General features: G+C 44.0%; 1 protein-coding gene and 1 long non-coding RNA gene across 2 annotated transcripts in view; one reads left to right on the top strand and one right to left on the bottom strand.

Moving 5' to 3' along the window:
* Positions 1-18,872, top strand: part of EML5 (EMAP like 5) — a 116,655-nt gene that overhangs the window by 65,606 nt on the left and 32,177 nt on the right. The window contains 5 exon segments of the mRNA XM_028508137.2: positions 2,584-2,725; positions 12,263-12,415; positions 13,284-13,415; positions 14,905-14,993; positions 16,405-16,581. Coding sequence (XP_028363938.1) covers positions 2,584-2,725; positions 12,263-12,415; positions 13,284-13,415; positions 14,905-14,993; positions 16,405-16,581 — 693 coding nt within the window.
* LOC118497707 lies at positions 159-18,812 on the bottom strand. The gene is made up of 3 exons (XR_004900225.1): positions 18,802-18,812; positions 2,369-2,373; positions 159-729 (listed from the first exon to the last, which is right to left on the bottom strand). It is a non-coding gene; the product is annotated as an uncharacterized LOC118497707 (long non-coding RNA).

Below are 18,872 nucleotides of genomic sequence, written 5' to 3'. Positions count from 1 at the left end.
ACATGGGTCGTTCCGTTTACTTAGATCTTTAACTCTTTTCAACAGTGTTTTATAATTTTCAGTGTACACGTCTCATAATTATTTCATTGAAAATAACAACTTATTAGGTCTGGTGGGTTTTTTCAGTGGGTTTTGTTTTTTGTTTTTTTTTTTTTTTGAGGATTTCCTGTATACGAGATCATGTCATCTGCAAATGGAGATAGGTCTGCTTCCCCCTTTTAATCTGGATGCCTGTTATTTCTTTTTCTTGTCTAGTTATCCTGATCAGACTCTTCATATAATGTTGAATAGAAGTAGTGAGAGCAGACATCCTTGTTTTTATTCCTCATTTTGGGAATAAGTGTTAACTATGGTTTTTTTCATAGATGCTGTTTGTCAGGTTGAGGAATTAGACTTTTATTCCTAGTTTGTTGCATGTTTTTCTCAAAAGCATTTGTCAGATACTTTTTCTCTGTCTTTTGAGATTATCATGTGGTTTTGTTTTTTTATTTTACTCAGAATGGTGTATTACATTAACTGGTTTTCAGATTTTAAGCCAGCCTTGCATTCCTGGGATGAATTCCATTTAATTGTGTATAATCCTAAAATGGAATCAGTTTGCTAGTATTTTGTTGAGGATTTTAGCCTCCATATTTATAAAGGGTATTGGTCTGTGGTTTTCTTGTGATGTCTCTCTGGTATTGGTATCAGAGTAACACTGACTTCATGAAATGATTTGGGAAGTGTTCTCTCCTCTTGATCACCACCAGCCATTAAAGCGCTATGATTTTCACCATTTTCCTGGAGCATAAGTTGCTCCACAGACTAAGCCAATTAAATTCAGCTCCTTAAAAGGAACAGTTCCCAGGTTAGTGTGTGAGACTTGTTTTGACTTTTTCAGCAGTCTTCTCCCAGCTACCCCTGAGATTTCTCCACTTCTCTCGGACAAACTAGCTGACTTCGGGTTGGCCTGTGTGTCCCTTGGGTCTCCCAGTTGCCTCCCAGTTACCTTTCACCACTACCTCCTTTGTTTTTGAGAGCACCTTTGGGCTGGAACTTTCCCACGTGTGTGCAGTAAATGAAGTCAGTTCCTTTGAGAAAGCATTAGGAACTGTTTTATGGCTTGCTTCTCCCTCCAGGCAAAATCTCTGATCAGAGGCTGTCAAGTTGTGGGTGAGGACAGTGGAGTGCTCTTTCTGGGTGTACCTTCCTTTAGAAACTGGGTGCTTGGTGTGGGGGAGGGAACAGTAGCTTCAGGCATTACTGGGTTGACAATGAGGCCCCAGTGTTGTCAGGGGCACTGCAGCGGAGGCAGAGGAAACATTTCAGAACTAGGGTGGGCAGAAGAAGGGAGATCCCACCAAGAATTTAGCATCAGTAGCAGGTACCAGGGACCGATGAGAAATGCTGACACCTGCCCCTTCTAGGAAGGTAGCCTCTGATAGCCAGGTGGGTAGGAGGGGAGTGTTCTAGGTATCATTTGGCCATTGTGGGGCTTCCACACTGATGAGTAAGGAAGAGGGGGAAGAGGGGTGGGTCTCGGCTCAAACGCTACAGACTTTCGCTGTTCTCAATGAGTTCATATTTTCTCGATTAAATGTTTCCTCACTTGCTTCTCCTTGGAACCATTTCCAGAGACTTTAAATGTTTCTTTTTTAATGTATATATGATTCTCACCACAGTTATGGGTGAGGGTCTGGGATGCTCCTCACTCTGTCCTGCAGGACGTCCCCCTACACAGCACTTAGTGCCCTTCCGGGGCCGCCAGTTTCTGTTTCCCTTCTCTCCGCCCAGGGAGTGTGTTAGGGCTGTAAGCTAATTCTAGTAGTAGCTTGCTTATACTTTAATTATGGAGAGCAAGTTGTTACAAAGGTGTTTTATGGTGCATTCCAAAACATAAAAAGTTTCAGTAGGCCTACTCATTATGCATTATTCTGTCATTATCATATATTATCAAAAGTTGTGTTTGGTTTTGTCAACATGAGAAACACCCAACCTATAAGAATTTTTATGAGTTTATTTCAGTCAAACTGATGATAGTTGCTAGGAATCAAAATCCCAACGGATTGAGAAAATGCTCCAGAGAATGGCAGTTTTGTACCTTATTTTGTACATGACAATCGGAGGAGGAGGTGTAAGGGGTATCGGGGAGGCGGGAGAAAACACAGGGGAGGGAATGCTCCGTTTACATAGGTGGGTATCGTAGTGTTAACATTTAACACTAACATGATAATAACAGCGAGGGCATTTGAGCCTCTACTCTGGCGTGGTGCTTCGAGGAGTTTGGACAAAGGGAAATCACTTGGATGTCCCAAAGTGACTGTTACCAGGCATGTCATGCTAGATGTGAAAAAGACAACAGGCAGGCTCCGTTGAGGCAAAGACTGACCTTTGCTGGGGGAAAGGGCGCCTAGAACATGACGGCCTCCATGAACTGCGTTTAGTTCGGGGAGTTTTACTTTCGGTCTCTGGGTTCGTAGGCTGCTGTGCAGGCCTCCCCTGAGCCGGTCAGGTTTAGTACGTGGCCCCTTTTTTGTTCCCAGTTTTTGTCCTAAATACACATAGCTTTAGGTTAAACTGATCTGAACTGTGTTTTCTTTATAGGGACACATGGAAGGAGAGGTGTGGGGTTTGGCTACCCATCCTTACCTGCCCATCTGTGCTACTGTGAGTGATGACAAAACCTTAAGAATATGGGATCTGTCTCCTAGTCATTGTATGTTGGCCGTCCGGAAACTGAAAAAGGGTAAGAGGCTCTCAGACTTGAACACAGATTGTCACAATTTTAAGACCCTCACAAATGTAAGAAAGCAATAGTCAGTGTGTAAAAAAAAAAGACTAAATACTGTGTCACTTGCTCATGACGCTATATAAATGGAATGAACGATACCCACTCTTCACTTCGTGGGACTGCCCTTGACCATGCCTCTTTTGAGCCATTTTTCAACTGGCTCATGTGGGAAGAAAGAGTATAGGGAGAAAACAAAGTTAAGTTTCCTACCCTTTATGACTGGGGGCTGTGTAGTTCAGCATTGAAAACGGAGAAAGAAGGCCTTCACTTCAAAAGGGCAGCAGGGCTGAGGGAGGAGGACGTTCTGGGAGGAAGCAGAGCTGGGCGCGTTCGCAGGAGGCAGACGGGACTAGCCCTGTAGGCCGGGAGGCAGCGGGTTTGGTCAGTCGTTGGAGCAAGGCTGTCGCTGTCTTCCCGGGGCTGATGAGGATGCCCAGATAGCTCCCGATCTCTCAGTGAGGTGGTGACAACCATTAACTTACGGCACGGGGGTGTTGTAGAAGGAGCCCTGGTGGGAAACCTGTGGGAAGCAGTTGTGACTCAGAAATGGGACGGGATCAGCAGATGAAGGGAAGGATTTGTCTGCTGTCCCGAGGGCCGGGTTGAAGTTATGTAACATGGGTTTGTAATTCAGTCATATTGCTTTATGTTTACTTCCTTCTGCTAAGTTGCAGAGTCTGTCTCTCCTTCTAGGGTTGCTGTTAAATTTTACCATGTATACTTAACTAAAAATCTGAAGCTAGTCGCAATCTCTGAAACTCCAGCCATTGTCCTTCCTCCACTCTCCCTTTTTTTTAAAGTTATCGATGTCCAGCCTTTTCATCCTCTGGTGTTTTGTTTGTTTGTTGGTGAAGATTAGAGAGACTTACCACATATTGCAGTAGGTTCTGTCCTTGAACTGTCAATGTCAGAGGTTAAAAAGGCTTTCAAAGCCACAGTCACACCTCTCTGTACACAGAAACCCACGTTACCAATTATTCTTTTCTTCACGGGGCCATTGGAAGTCCCAACCAGTCACATTTGTAACATACATGGTTTTCATATCCATCAGATTTCCTTTTCTTTTTTTAGGTGAAGTATAATTGACACATGACATTAGTTTTGGGTATATAGTATATGCTTTGATATTTGTATATAATGTAAATAAAAAGGTTACCACAGTAAATGTAGTTAACATCCATCACCATACAGAGCTACAAAAAATTTTTTTATTGTGCTGAGAACTTTTAAGGTCTATTCTTTCAGCAATTTTCAAATACGGAATATAATATTAGCTGTAGTCATCATGCTGTACATTATGCCCCTGTGGCTTATTCTGTAATTGGGACTTTGTGCCTTTTGACTCCCCTCACCCATTTTGCCCACCCTCAAGCCCTCCCCTCCGGCAACCACCAGTCTCAGTCTCTGTGTCTATGGGCTTCGGGTGTATGTTTGTTTGAGATTCCACATATAAGTGAGATGATATGATATTTGGCTTTCTCCGTCTCACTTTAGCTAGCACGATGCCCACAGGGCTCATCTGTGTTGTTGCATGTGGCAAGATTTCATTATTTTTTATGGCTATTTGAGTAATATCCCATTGGCTTGAACATCCTCTTTATCCATTCGTCCATCAGTGGACCTTCAGCTTGTTTCCGTTGAACCTGCCGCCAGGCTCTGGGTCAGCTCTCACTCGAGCTTGCACCACTCGTAGTAGCTGTTGGCGTGACTGACTGTTCCTTCTTCTCCGGGACACGCCCCTCCCCTGGCTCTCGGGACTGTGAAGACTGGGGTTTGCCCATCTTCTGGCTCCCTTCTTGTTTCCTCTGACGGCTCTGCCTCTTCGTCCTGTCTCCACATACAGAAATGCTCCAGGGAGCTGTCCCTGGCTTTCCTTTTATTATATGCACACTCACACTTTTTAGGTGATTGTATCAGTCACGGTCCAGTCGTAGCACAGAGGCCATACTAGTCATGTGAACCGGGAAAATGTGATAGAGAGGATTGTTAACAAGTAAAAGGTGCTTACCTGCTGGAAAAGCTATGGGAGCAGGTACTAGGTCTAGTTAGCTGAGGGAGCAAGAGCAAAGAACCTATGGGGATCCGGACCTGGTGGGGAAAGGGCAGGGCAGCCATCGGAACTCTGTGTCAGTGGCGAGGAAGCTGCCAGAGGGAGCAGTCAGTCCTCAGCGGAACAGGGAGAGTGGTCGCTGGGTGAAGGAAGAGCTTGCTGGAGGGCACAGGCCAGAGCTGGAGGGCAGGACCCCTACTTGAGAAAAACTTACCCAGGTGAAAGGCCGTTCGTTGTCTGGGCAGAGCATCTTGCTGGAGCCAGCTAATCATGTCGGAATCATTAGGGCCATTACAGTGTTGGGGAGAAACTTGCTCGAGGCCTCTGCAGGGGCCAGCACTGTGGGGAATGCAGCCAGGTGCCTGCATACCAGTGCCCTGGCTCTCGAAGGAAGAAGGAGAGCCGCTTTCCCTGCTTTGGACGTGCAGTGTCTCTGTGGCCCCCCAGATTGGCAGAACGTAGTATCAGTCATCTGACAGCAGAGGGAAGTCTTCTACAAGGCCAGGGAAGTGGCAGATTTGGAACAGAGAGGCAATAAGTTAGTAACTAGCCCAAATTACCCCTTTGTCTAATCAGCATCCATGTACATCTTTATACACACATTTGAAGTTCAGTACAATCACAGAACTGACCTTATGCTTATGTTCTACCAAAAATTTCCACCAAATGAGATTCGGCCACCATTGGTGCAAGTGAGGAGTTCTCACCCTCTCCCCAAAGAGAGAGGACACCCAGTCCCAACAGTCATCGTATCCAGTGCTGACTATGTTAACTACTCTCAAATTCAGTACAGTCTTACTAAATATTCTGTTACTTTAAGACTAAACTGGAAAGTTAACAACTGACATACTTGCATAAAATGTTAAGAGGAAAAGGGAGAGAGAAGTAACTGGTTTATGTATACATATAATAAGCATTTATGTAGAGTCCTCATTTCTAAAGTGGTCATAGGCTGTGGTCGCGGTCTGTGACTTTCTTCCTCAGTCACCCATTCCATGCTTTCTTCGCCCTTAGCCAGAACCTTGGGTGGGTAGGGTTGCTTAACTGGTAGGGTGACCCAAACCTTCATTACTGGATGATGTGAAATCCCAGGTATCTCTGCTTGGTTTTTTTTTTTCTTGTTGCTGTTGTTTTCCATTAGGCTTCATCATGGAAACCAGCAAATCCCCTGGTTTCTAGATACAGTCCCCTGTGCCTTCGTTGTGTAGCAGTAGCTCACTTTCCGCTCTGTAATCAGGATCGATCCCTCCAGCTGGGAGAGTAACACCCTGTTTCTTTGCATGTCGGTTCAGCGGCAGTAAGTTGCCCAACACGACCAGATGGCAGCCTCGTCTTCCAAGTCAATGGAAACATTTCGTCCCCTGGTGAAAGCATTCTCCCTGCTCTTGGGAGCTAAAACCAAATTAACAAAGCTCAGAGTTGCCAGGATGCAAAAACAAACTGTGCAGGCTGGTTATTAGAGATAACAGAAGAGCCACGCCCACCGCCATCTCTTGGTTTCCAGACCCATGGGTGCTGGCCGTGAGGTGGGCAGCACCTGCATGAAGTGGTCTGTCCTTCAAAGCATAGATTGCATCCTATAAGGTAGAAACCCCAGTCTTTAAGGGTATTGGTTCCCAAGTGGTGCCAAAAATTAGTTTTCAGTAAACCATTACATCGTTTTCTTAGCGGCTTCCTCTGAGGTATGGAGGTATGTGATGAAACCAGTTAATCCCCTGGGCATGAGCCTAATGCTGCACATTCTTTGCAGTGAAATGAGTTCCTTGATCAGAAGCACGGTTGGGGGTGCTAGCAAAAGCATATGGGCAGGGAAGGAAAATCCAGATTTCATGTTCATCCCAGTGAGGATAAATCTTTGCTCCCTTCACAGTGGACGAGGTCCAGTGTGATCAGCATGCACCAGGCTGGTGTCCTTGGGGTGGGTGCCTTGCCAGAGGCTCAGTTGGTCTCTACTGTTGTCAGATTAGAGGCTTGGAAGTAGTGGTAGCAAGGTCAGCCTTGGTAAGAAGTCCATGTTTTTGAACCCAAGATAGACTCCATCCATTCTTGCCACCCTGGGCCCCCTGAGAAAGTGCTAGCTAGCTAGGAAAAGAGGCTGCCTGATATCCAGAAAGCAGATCATTTGGTCCATCTGAATACTGAGAGCCTGCTCTGCAGAGGATCCCTTTCTTGAGCATTCGTAGGATGCAGAAATCTTCGGAGCTCATGCCCTCTCCAAGAGGTTCACCCTGTGCATCTATTTTCCAGATCTCCTTGTTTCCAGTCCTTCACCCATTGCTTCCGGTCCTTAACTGCGTGGCCAGATAGTTAATGTTGTTAGTGAATCAGTATAAATCTGTGTGTCTGGTCATTTCTTACTGTAAAAACACAAAACCGAATGTGCTGCTTGAAGTGCTGCCTACTGGGAAGTTTTACCTTCACCACCTGTCCAGGGTCACCCCGAGTGGGGCTGTGGTGCTCTTAGATGGGTGTGGACATGCTGTGTAGAAACATCTGTACATCTGGCTCAGATTTCTTTTCTTCCTCAGTCAACTGATTGATGAGAAGGAGTACCTGTGAGGCCCTAGGTGTAGCTTGAGAGAGAGGGAGGCATTGCGGGGGGGATTACTGGTGAAGGCGTCTGAGCCACCTGTACATGCGAGTTACTTGTAACTTCCAGGTCTGCCCGCGCCTGCTCTTTTGTTGTTTACCATCTCCACTCGACAGATGGCTGTTGTGCACATCCCACCTAGGGAGAGGTTGGTCGTGGAACTCCCAGTGCATAATAGGAGGCTCTGGACACAGAGTCACCTGATATCCCGTAGTTAGGCATTCACCCTCTAACAAGACCTCGTGGCAAACCAGAAGCTGCTTCTCAAAAGGCAAATCGTTATCTGTAAAGAAGGGCATGGCTTTTCTCTCAGATCCAAGAGCTCTGCACTGTGATTCTCCTTTGGTAGCTTTCCAGAGGCTGCCTTACCGCATCCCTGTTCACCACAGACACCCTTGAGTATCTTTGGATCTGCTGGGCCGTAAGGCCCAAGTAGGAATCAGCTTACCTTTTCTTGTTCTGGCCCCACTGGAGTCCGGGAGCCTTGTAAGTGACTTGATAGATGGGTAGAAGCAGCTTATTGGGATGTGTCATGTGTTGCTTTCAAAAAGGCCTACCAAGCACTTGACTTCTTTTGTGTGTGGTAGGTGATGGGTGGCGCAACAACTTGGCTTTCACCTTGGAGGGAGTGTCTTGACATACTCCAGATGATTGGATCCCCGGAAATTTCACTGAGGTGGCAGGTCCCTGAATTTCTGTGGGGATTGTCTGCCACTCTCTTGATTTACTTCCTCTTGCTAAGGCGTCTAAAGTACTTGTTGCTTCCTGCTCCCCAGATCCATTCGACATAATGTCATCAATGTAGTGGACCATTGAGATGTTTTGTGGAATGTCAAGACGATCAGGATCTCTGTGGACTGTGTATGGCAAAGAACAGGAGAGGTGAAATAGCCCTGAGGCAAGGCTTTGAAGGTGTCAAAGATGCAAGCCAGGTAAAAGCAAACTGCTTCTGGTGGTCCTTGGTCCTTACAAATTGGTATGGAGAGAAAAGCACTAATCAGGGCCATGGCTGCATGCAAAATGCTAGCTAGGGGTTGTGTTAACTTGTTCTAGTAGAGACCTAGAAGACTGCATCTAGGAGAGCAGCTCTAATCAGAGCCGCCACCTGAACACATTTGTTATCCATAGTCATAATCTAAAACCCGTCTGATCTCAGCACAGACCTAGCAGGCAAGTTTTAAGGATGGTATGACAGGTATTCTCACTCCTGCTATTTCAGGTTGCTGTCTCTGACTTTCATAGTTCCCAGGCTTGCAGTTTTGCTTCTGATTTATTGACTTGGTAGAGAGACAAATTTCCAGAGTTTTCACTTAGCATTTTCCCTGTCATAATGACCTGTAATCCATGGATCACAGAGCCAGTTGTCAAGTATATCTGTCAAATTCAGGAGTTGGGTGGGGTCCACAGACCACCTGGGTCCACCGTGGTTCAGCATTGGGCTCACCCGTCATCTGCCACAGGGTCACCGTGAGGCCGCACTTCCACTGGTGTGCGACAGCAGCATTTTGCATCTTCCAGAATTAGTGTCAATTCAGAGCTGGTATGTGGTCCTTCCTGAAAGTTTGGGTATTTCCTTTCTCAGTCACAGTCATTCTAATAAGTGGCCACAGATGCCTAGAAGAAACTTTATATACTTGTGGCAGTACTGCATGGTTCCTCCTCAGTGCGACCTGGCCCTCCCTTTAACCAAGGGCCTCCGAGTGTATGAGTTGGCTTAGGTCCTGAGACGTGGTTGAGAATCTGACTTTCCATTGCAGTGATTCGAGTCAGGGTTTTGTGCTACCTGGTATGCAGTGGTTTCCGTTCTCTAGATCTAACACTCATCTAGTAGCCTACGCACCTGTTTCGTTTCTGGGGACGTCATGATAAATTAGCCACCAGCAGAGATCCCCACAGGCCAGAACGTTCTGATTATCAGTACACCCACCTCACCTTTCCTTAAGTGGTTAAGTGATGCTTCTTAGCCTCTGCTTCTCCAGGATTATCCCGGTTGAATCAGGGAGCCCCTGTTAATGGTGACACCCCCATTCCTGACCTGCATAGGAGCGCAGTCACAGAGCTTTTCAGGGGTGCAGATGCTGCCCTCAACGAATGTACTTCTCAGAGCTTTGTGATGGGACTCGCTTCTAGACTCTTTGAGGGGATGTAGGTTGCTTGTGAAAAAATCTGCTTTAACGTTCTTACCTCCCTAAGCTTGTGGAGTCCTTCCTCTGTCTCAGGTGTTAGCCCACGGGTGAGACCCGGCGCACCCCCTGATTTTGTAAGTAAAGTTTAAGTGAAGCACAGCCATACTCATTCATTTGTGTATCGCCTAGGCCTGCTTTCGCACGACCATAGCAGAGCTGAGTAGTTGTGACAGAGACCACAGGGCCCGCAAAGCTGAAAATACTTGCTGTCTGGTCCTTCACAGAGAAGTTTCCCAACTCTGCCCAACAGCACGCTGAGATCTGATCCACGCTCGGGGCTGCTGACAGCAGAGGAGCAGTGGTGGTGGCTCCTTGGAGGGCTAAGCGCCCCCTCGCCAAGGCGCCTGCCTCAGAAGGCCAGTCTTCCCGTAAACGAGAGAGCAAGCGGTCCGGTGTGGCCAGGGCACTCGGGACGCCACGTGCGTTCAGGGCTCTCAGTTACGTCTGAATGCAGCCAGGTGTTCGCACGCCAGGCCTCCACGTTCCCTCTCTTCCCACTCAGTGCCCTTTCACGCAAGACAGTTGGTGAGACTGTGGTGTTACATTGTCAAGTTTAAACTGGCACAGTTAAATTTTATATTTGATTTCAGCAGTATCAGTCCCGTCATAGATTTTGCTTTTTAGATTTGCTGTGGGAGCTCGCTCTCCATTCAGACTGTGACTTGTGCCTAGAGTTCGAGACCTGAGCTCACTACTTCTTTCTGTAAATGTCCTGGGCTGCATAACTCAGTCTTGGCAGTCGTCATTATTTTTGCACTGGTCAAGGGCAACAGCAGCCTCTGGGGCTTCCAGGGCGCTTATTTCAGTGGATACTTACCGTAACAACCGCAGGAGGTAACTGACTGTTAGGCCCGTCCGCACCTCGCATTACTAGCGTCCCATGGCCCCCTGGCCAGGACTTAGCGCTGTGCTCAAGCCCAAAGCTGTGACTAAACTAATTCCAGAGATCCGGTCTTTAATGGTCTGTCTGCTATGACCACATCACTCCCGATTCTGCATCAGTCAGGAGACAGAAACCACCCCAGTAATGTGAACAGGAGAAATTTAATGTGGAGTGTTAGCTAATAAAAGGTGATTATCGGGTAAAAGAAGAATTCTTAAGGGGTGTAGAAGTAGCAGCTTCGGAAAGCCTCTACCACCCATGGGACTAGTGGACAAGGAATGAACTTAGAGGACGGACCCTCCCCTTCTTCCCCCAGGCTGAGATTCCGGTCTCTTTGGAGAGGGCGTGGGCATCACAGGAACGGTACAGCCTGCTACGGGAAAAGAAGCGTGGCAGGGGGCTGACCTGCTGTGGCGGCAGAGACACGCCCCTTCAGTGCCCCAGAAAAGACCCTTCCTTCTGCTTTTGCCTTACAGAGGCCCCTCAGCAACTTCTGTGGCCAAAACCAAGTCAGCTGGCAAAGGAGAAAAGTCTACAGCGTTCAGCTGCAGTGTCACATAGCAGGAAAAAGAGGGGTAGATGTGGAGCTGAGAGGCAATAGATTAATAAGCTCTTTCTCACGAAGTTTCCTGGCTGTAACTGCTCTGTGTGCTACTGCATCCCGTGTGTGCACCCCTGGCCCGTGCTGCTCCCTGGAGCTCCCGAGCAGTGTTCACGTGCAAACTGGCTCTGCCGTGTCGTCATTGGGGTTTTTCGTGGGCACCCTTAACTTAGTGGATACAGAGTCAGACATTTGTATCTCTTCCAATTTTTTCTCATCTCACTAGAGGGCATCGCCATTCAAACAAACACACAGCCCTGACTTTTATCTTTTTCTTAGTCCACTCCCAGTTCATCAAAGTCTCGCCAGCTCTATCTTAAAAATATATCCAGATCCTGCCATTTCTCATCACCTCTGTTGCTGCCACTCTGCTCCAGGTCGTCATCTCTTGGCTCGGAAGTCTCAGAAATCATATCCCGGACCTCTCCGTTACATGTGTGATAGTTAAAGGACCACTTGTTCTTCATTCATCCTGTGACTTCTCATTGTGTAACAGCTGTGCCCCATCCCTCCCTTTCCAGATATTACACTGCATCCCTCTTATCCTGCAAATTATATGCTGCATCTTAGGATGCCAAGAGTTTCAGAGTTTTTGAACCTGCCTGCTGCATCCCTGCTGTCAGGATAAGCCTGTTTCTGTGTGTGTTTGCCAATGCAGCATTGCCCTTGTTTTTAAAGTTAATAATGTGACATTATTATTACTTCGTGTGTGGGTTGGAAACATGTATAGATAGCTCTTCCTAGCTTAAACTAGTAATTGCCTATTTTCAGATTTTTAAAAATTTGAAAGCGTTTTTCTAAAGATGACTTTATATCTTAAATTTCTGATTGGTTGGCTAGAAACTATAAAGGTAGCTACCTGACCCCTCAAAAAATTGTGATGTATGTCATTGGCTTTTTATGTTAAAAAACTCACTTTTTCAACAATTTAATTTTTTGAGGGTGAATATCAGTACTTTTGTTACTTTCAGAAGAGGAAAGGTTTGTATTAATTATTACTTAGAATTCCATACCACTGATTTCAGTGGAAAACTTTATTATTTGGATCTCTGACTCCTTTTTAGTATTGATTTGAGGGAGTAATAAATATAGGGATCCTCTTTGAAATTAAAGGCTTGTTAAACACATACCTTGTGTTTCATAAAAGGAGTTCACCTGACACGCTCCCTCCTTCTCTCTCAGGTGGACGGTGCTGCTGTTTCTCTCCCGACGGGAAGGCTTTAGCTGTGGGTCTCAGTGACGGCAGCTTCCTAATGGCGAATGCGGATACTCTGGAGGACCTCGTGTCTTTTCACCACAGGAGAGACATCATCTCAGACATTCGGTTCTCCCCAGGTACAGGTCCCACTGGAATCACACGTGGTGGTTAACTTGGGTCTGGCAGTGAGTAAACATGTCACTGGGTAATTTTTATTATCTGTTATTTTATCCCAGCATTTCGCTTTTTTGGCTGGAAGAGGCAGTGTGGCGAGAGGTAGAAGCCCTGCGTGAACTCAGTGGCAAAGGACCTCTAGTGCCAGTTTTCAGTGTCTTCATTTGTAACGTACAGGGATTAGATGGATTGTCTTCATTTTCATTTTAGTGCTTTTGAAATTACATTTTGTCTCATCAGTTTCTAAGTATTGATGATCAGTAACAGAGCCTGCTGTGATGTAGGAATTAACTTAGGTTAAGCCACAATTTACCTGTGTTGGTTTACTTCTATTTTTCCTATATTTAGAGAGCTTTTAGTTTTTTTGGTTAAATGCAAAGTGTTTCAAAATCACATTGTATATAATTTTTGACATTTGCTTTCCACTGTACTTTACTAAAACAGCTTATTTTGTTGTTAGAGTATACTTTTAAAATGTCACATTGTACCATGCAACAAACATCTCTGTCTTTACACAAGTCATTTTTATTGTGTACAGGTAACTTGATTGTCCTCGCCTCGTCAGATTTCCTTTTTAAAGAATACTTTATTGTTTATGCTGTTACATTGGCCCAATTTTCCCCTTTGTCCCCCTCCCCCCCGCCCTCCCCCACTCCCACGGTCGATCCCCACACTTTGTCCCTGTCCGTGGGTTTGACACACACATCTTGTTGAAACTCACAGAACAACTGAGTTCCTTCCCAAAAATACTACCGAAACCCACTCCAGCTGCACAGTGTGAACAGTATTTTTAAATGTGGAAAGTTTCAGGCAAACGTGTCCCCGCCCCAGGTTCTGGAAAGTACCTCGCGGTCGCGTCCCAGGACGGCTTCGCGGACATCTACCACGTGGCGAGCAGCAAGCGCGTGGGCGTGTGCCGGGGGGCCGCGAGCCACATCACCCACATCGACTGGGACGCCAGAGGTGGGCCCCGGAGCAGCTCGCTGTTCCACCGCAGTGTCGCTCGGCTCAGTGTTGCCGACTTAGGCAGGAAGCGGGTCCACGGAGCCGTCCGAAAGGGTGGCGGAAAGAAGACACTGTTCTCCAAACTGTGTTTCCCTGCTTGCTCCCACATGTTGAGGATGAGTGTCATGAGTTTAGGCTTTCCAGTGTTTCTCCTGGTATAATTCAAATTGTAGTACATTTAGTACATTTAGTGTAAATTCTTTAATTTGTAAAGTAATTTAATTTAAATATTTTTTAAATATTTTTTTAAGATTTTATTTATTTTTAGAGAGGGAAGGGAGGGGGAGTGGGGGAGAGAGAGAGAGAGAGAGAGAGGGAGAACATCAATGTGTGGTTGCTGGGGGTCATGGCCTGCAACCCAGGCATGTACCCTGACGGGGAATCAAACCTGCGACTCTTTGGTTCGCAGCCCGCGCTCAATCCACTGAGCTACGCCAGCCAGGGTAATTTAAATATTATACAAAACATTTTAATCATTTTTTCGGGTTGTTGTCAGAAAAGTTTGACATAAAGAGTAACTGAAAAGTTGTAAAGTAGGTACATTAGTGAGAATTTTAAAGTGGTTTCCCCATTGTTCGACAAATACATTCCCTGAAACTACAGTCACATTTGCCTCACATACAGTATTTAACGAATATCCGAGTTTTAGCAGCACGCATGGCATGTGACAGTATTTAGTAAGTTTGGATGAATGCGTTTTAAGGATTTTTGTTTCACATATTCATCTCTATATAGCTAGTGTTGTAAATTAAAGTTTCTCCAAGTACAGTTGAATGAAATTTTAAAAGTCCTAAAATTAGTTTCTAGGGTTTTTTACATGCATAACAACAGAAACAGTTTTTATGTATATACATATACAAAAATTAAACCACTTATTAATTTAATTAATTATATCAGAATTAACAAAATCAAATGCTCTTAATATATGCTGACTGCAGAAAACAATGCTTTTTATGTTTAAACTTAGTTTTTCCGTAAAAGTTAAACATAATACTATATGGACGTGTATTTCTATTTTACATATGTATATCTAATTTTTTCACATTTGAAAGCCTTATTCAAATGCCAAACCTCCTTCTAGAACAATTGTTTCAGGTTACGTGCCTAGCATCAGGGTTCACACACCACGGCAGCAATGGGGTCTCTTAAATCTTTTTTAATTTTTGTCAGTGATTAGGCGAATAAGTGCATCTCCCTTTCAGTTTGCATTTCTAAATTAGTTGTTATCATAGACTTTTGTAATTTTTATTAGCTACTTGCAGTTTTTCTTTTAACCTGTAAGGTTCCTATTTTTATACAGTAAAAGTGAATAAATTGCTTTCTTTAGAATTTCAAGTTTTCATGTTATGCTTGTAATGTTTTCTATTTTAAGATTATAAAGTATTAAAGCATAAAATTATTAATGTAAGATTGTATGTGTGTATATATTTTCACTTTTCTTTTTAAGGAAAGCTTTTACAAGTCAACACTGGTGCTAAAGAGCAGTTGTTCTTCGAAGCTCCCAGAGGGAAAAGGCAAACTGTCCCCGGTGCGGAGGTAGGAGGACGGCAGTGCGGGGGGAGGAGGGTGGCACCGTGTGTGGGGGGGGACGGCAGTGCGCGGGGAGGAGGGTGGCACCGTGTGTGGGGGGGGGGCGGCAGTGCGCGGGGAGGAGGGTGGCACTGTGCGGGGCGGGGGAGGACAGTAGTGCACCTACTGCTATCAATGCGACTGAAAGTGGTCACCACACTGGTGCCTACTGCAGTTACACGTGAAGCCTGTTCTCAGGTCACTCACATTCTGGATAGTTACTGTATCAGGTCAGGCTGCATAGATAGATGGGTAAAGAGACAATGTATAAGCCCTGGCTGGCATAGCTCAGTGGATTGAGCGCGGGCTGGGAACCAAAGTGTCCCAGGTTCAATTCCCAGCCAGGGTACATTCTGGGTTGCAGGCCATAACCCCCAGCAACTGCACATTGATGTTTCTCTTTCTCTCTCTCTCCCCCTCTCTCCCTCCTTTCCCTCCCTAAAAAAATAAATAAATAATCTTAAAAAAAAAAAAGAGGCAATGTGTTAAGAATGAGAATCAGCCCTCTCTGGTATGGCTCAGTTGGTGCATCATCCCATCAACTAAAACATCATGGGTTGAATTCCCAGTCAGGGCACACACGGAGGTTGCGGGTTCAGTCCTTGGTCAGGGTGTGTGGGAGAGGCAACCGGTCAAAGTGTTGTTTCTCTCTCACATCGATGTTTCTCTTCCCCTCTCCCTCCCACCCTTTCCCTCTCTTTAAAATTTGTAAGCATGTCGTCAGGTGAGGATTTAAAGAAAAGGAATAAATTACATGTATGTCCACTTATATGCTCCAGTTACTTTCCTCAAGGACACAGAAGCAAGTAGATGACATGACATCTAAGATTAGAACAGCATGTTGGTCGAGTCTTTTGGGACCCGTATGCCTAAAGTACTTATTGGCACAGACCTGTTTAAAGAAAAGGAAAAAAATGTGTTCAGTTTTGTGGCTGACACTAGCAGCAGTTTCTGACATGACATGGCCAAGGGAGAGAGGTTAAATAAACTGTAACATGAAAATGGCTTAAGAAGGAAGGGACTGTAATTCCCAACAATGATTATTGGAAAACATGCCTATCATGTATTAGTGGATATTTTGATGTGAGGGGTAAGAACAAGTTTTTTGATTATTCAAAAAGCAGAAATAGCCTCCTTCTTTCACCACTGTGTGCTTATCATCTAGAACACACGGTGGACCTACAGTCTTGAATGATGTTACGTTACAGTTTCTCTGTAGGAGCTAGACAACTTAGGAAGCTACAACACTAAGACAACTAATCATCTTTAACTGATTTTTAAATTTAATGAGATAGAATTACAAAGAAAAATACTAAGATTTAGTTATTATTTTAGGTTTGGATATTACAGACTCACAGCATTTTATTTTCCTTTGTAGGTAGAGAAGATCGGCTGGGCGTCGTGGACAGGTGTGCTGGGCTTATGCTGTGAGGGGATCTGGCCAGTCATTGGAGAAGTCACGGATGTAACCGCCTGCTGCCTCACCAACGACAAAATGGTCCTGGCTACTGGGGATGATTTGGGATTTGTGAAGTTATTTAGATATCCTGCTAAAGTACGTGTTTTTCTTTAACTTTCCTAATGATTATCATTAAAACTATGGTTAAGGTAATGTCCTTTCATTGCATTTCATAGTTGTGAAATGCTATTTCACTAGAATAATGAAGTATGAATGTACATATATAAGTTGTAATACAGAAGGTTTAGAATTATGTTTCCTATTCTTAACATCACATTTATGGCTTTTATCTAGAAATATTATAATTTATGATTCCATACCTTAAGTTGTATATTATATTGTACAGTGTTTCTCAATATTGAGTAATGTATATATCCCTTTAAAGGAAATATTCCTTTTATTTATTATTATTTTTTTATTTATTTAATTTTTTAAAGACTTTATTAATTTTTGGCGGGGGGGAGAGAGAGAGAGAAAGAGAGAGAGAGAGAGAAACATCAATGTGCAGTTGCTGGGGTCCGTGGCCTGCGACCCAGGCATGTGCCCTGACTGGGAATGGAACCTGCAATGCTTTGGTTTGCAACCCAAGCTCAATCCACTGAGCTATGCCAGCCAGGGCAGGAATATTCCTTTTACCCCTAGCATTAAATAATTTCAGTATTCGTTAGTATTCTTTTGATTACATATATACCATTGGTAGTAAATATATAGTTTATATTTAAATTAAAAACTTTATATATTTACTGCTTTAAAGTTTGTTTTAATAAAGTAAGTGCTATAAATACAACGCCTACAAAATTAAACATTGATTTAATGTGATGAATGATGTTATTTTGCTAAAACCAAAGTGTACAAATTCTTTGCAGTACTGTACTGTATGTCTTTGCTACTGAGAGATCATTCGATTCTCTTACTGCTTTTCTATATTCAAACTCCTGGGAAACATCACAGAAGTAAAATTCATATATCAAGTCCAGATGCATTTGTTCTTAATTGTCCCGAATTCATATATATATTTTGGCACCAACATGACCATAAACATCACTTCAAAACAGGGCTCTGAAATCATCTATGATACTTAGTTCATGATGGTCTTAATTGCTCAGACTACTATTTTTAGACCATCATTAAAGTAAAAACACACATCTAAAAATTCTCATGAACAACTCAGGTGCCCGAGAAAATACTCTATCTGTTTCAGATACACATAAGTGGTAGAACTTTTAGTTGATAAGAATGTGTTTTCAGTAAAACATTTTATTAGTCAGAAACTTTAACTAACTTCAGCTTTTAAATGGTGTAAGTACCCTAAGAATAGGTTCCGGGATACTGGTCTCCTGATTGCTCCTTCCCCCACGGGGGCAACCACAGACTCTTTGGGAAGCTGCCTTCTTGCAGTGTTTTCTTGACCAATCTTCGTGTTGTTTCAGCTCACTCTTCGGAGTCTTCACTCCCAGAGTAGTCACTGATTTAGCTAGCCTTATGTTTTGTATGTTTAAAACATTTCTTATGCCCTGGCTGGCGTAGCTCAGTGGATTGAGCGCGGGCTGTGAACCAAAGTATTGCAGGTTCGATTCCTAGCCAGGGCACATGCCTGGGTTGCAGGCCACGGCCCCCAGCAACTGCACATTGATGTTTCTCTCTCTCTCTCTCTCTCTTTCTCCTTCCCTTCCCTTTCTAAAAATAAATAAATAAATCTTTAAACAAACAAAACAAACAAAATTTCTTATATTAACAAGCTTAAAGAGATGTCTATCAGAAACCTACTTATGATGCATTACTCTGAAATTTATTTCTGTAATTTGGTAATGCTAGTGTTCTGAATTTAAAAGTTGCCTATATCTAGAACTTGCACTTTTCTTTTTTAAGTTCTATTTATTTATTTATTATTTATTTAATTGTTGTTCAAGTACAGTTGTCTCCATTTTCTACCTACCCCCACCTCCCACCCTCAATCCTACCCCCCTTTGGCTTTGACCATGGATTCTTTATACATGTTCCCTGAGGGCCCTGCATTTTGATGTGTGGTGCTTACAAACACACTAATGAATTAAGATAAAAGATATTTACATGGGCGTATTCCAAAATGATTGATAACTTTGCTAATAGGGCCATCTGTACCTATATATTTATATTCTGATTTATAAATCATTGTTTTTATTTTTAACAATGTATACATAGCCATTGTTTTTAATAGATATATGCTGTTCCACAGATACATGCTATAATTAGCTAGCGCTACTCTTATGAACTGTTAAGATACTTAAAGTGTCTCACTGCTGTTAGTAAATACTGTGGTAAGTAACTTCAGCACACATGGCCTTTTTTCAGCGTAGATCTGTAGAAAGGGGATTGGGAAGGGAAAGGTCAGAACATTCATTCTTGGG

Source organism: Phyllostomus discolor, chromosome 1 (assembly GCF_004126475.2).
Source record: "Phyllostomus discolor isolate MPI-MPIP mPhyDis1 chromosome 1, mPhyDis1.pri.v3, whole genome shotgun sequence".
NCBI lineage: Eukaryota > Metazoa > Chordata > Mammalia > Chiroptera > Phyllostomidae > Phyllostomus > Phyllostomus discolor.
Note: the sequence above shows the minus strand (reverse complement) of the source record. Positions and strands in the feature narration are given on the sequence as shown.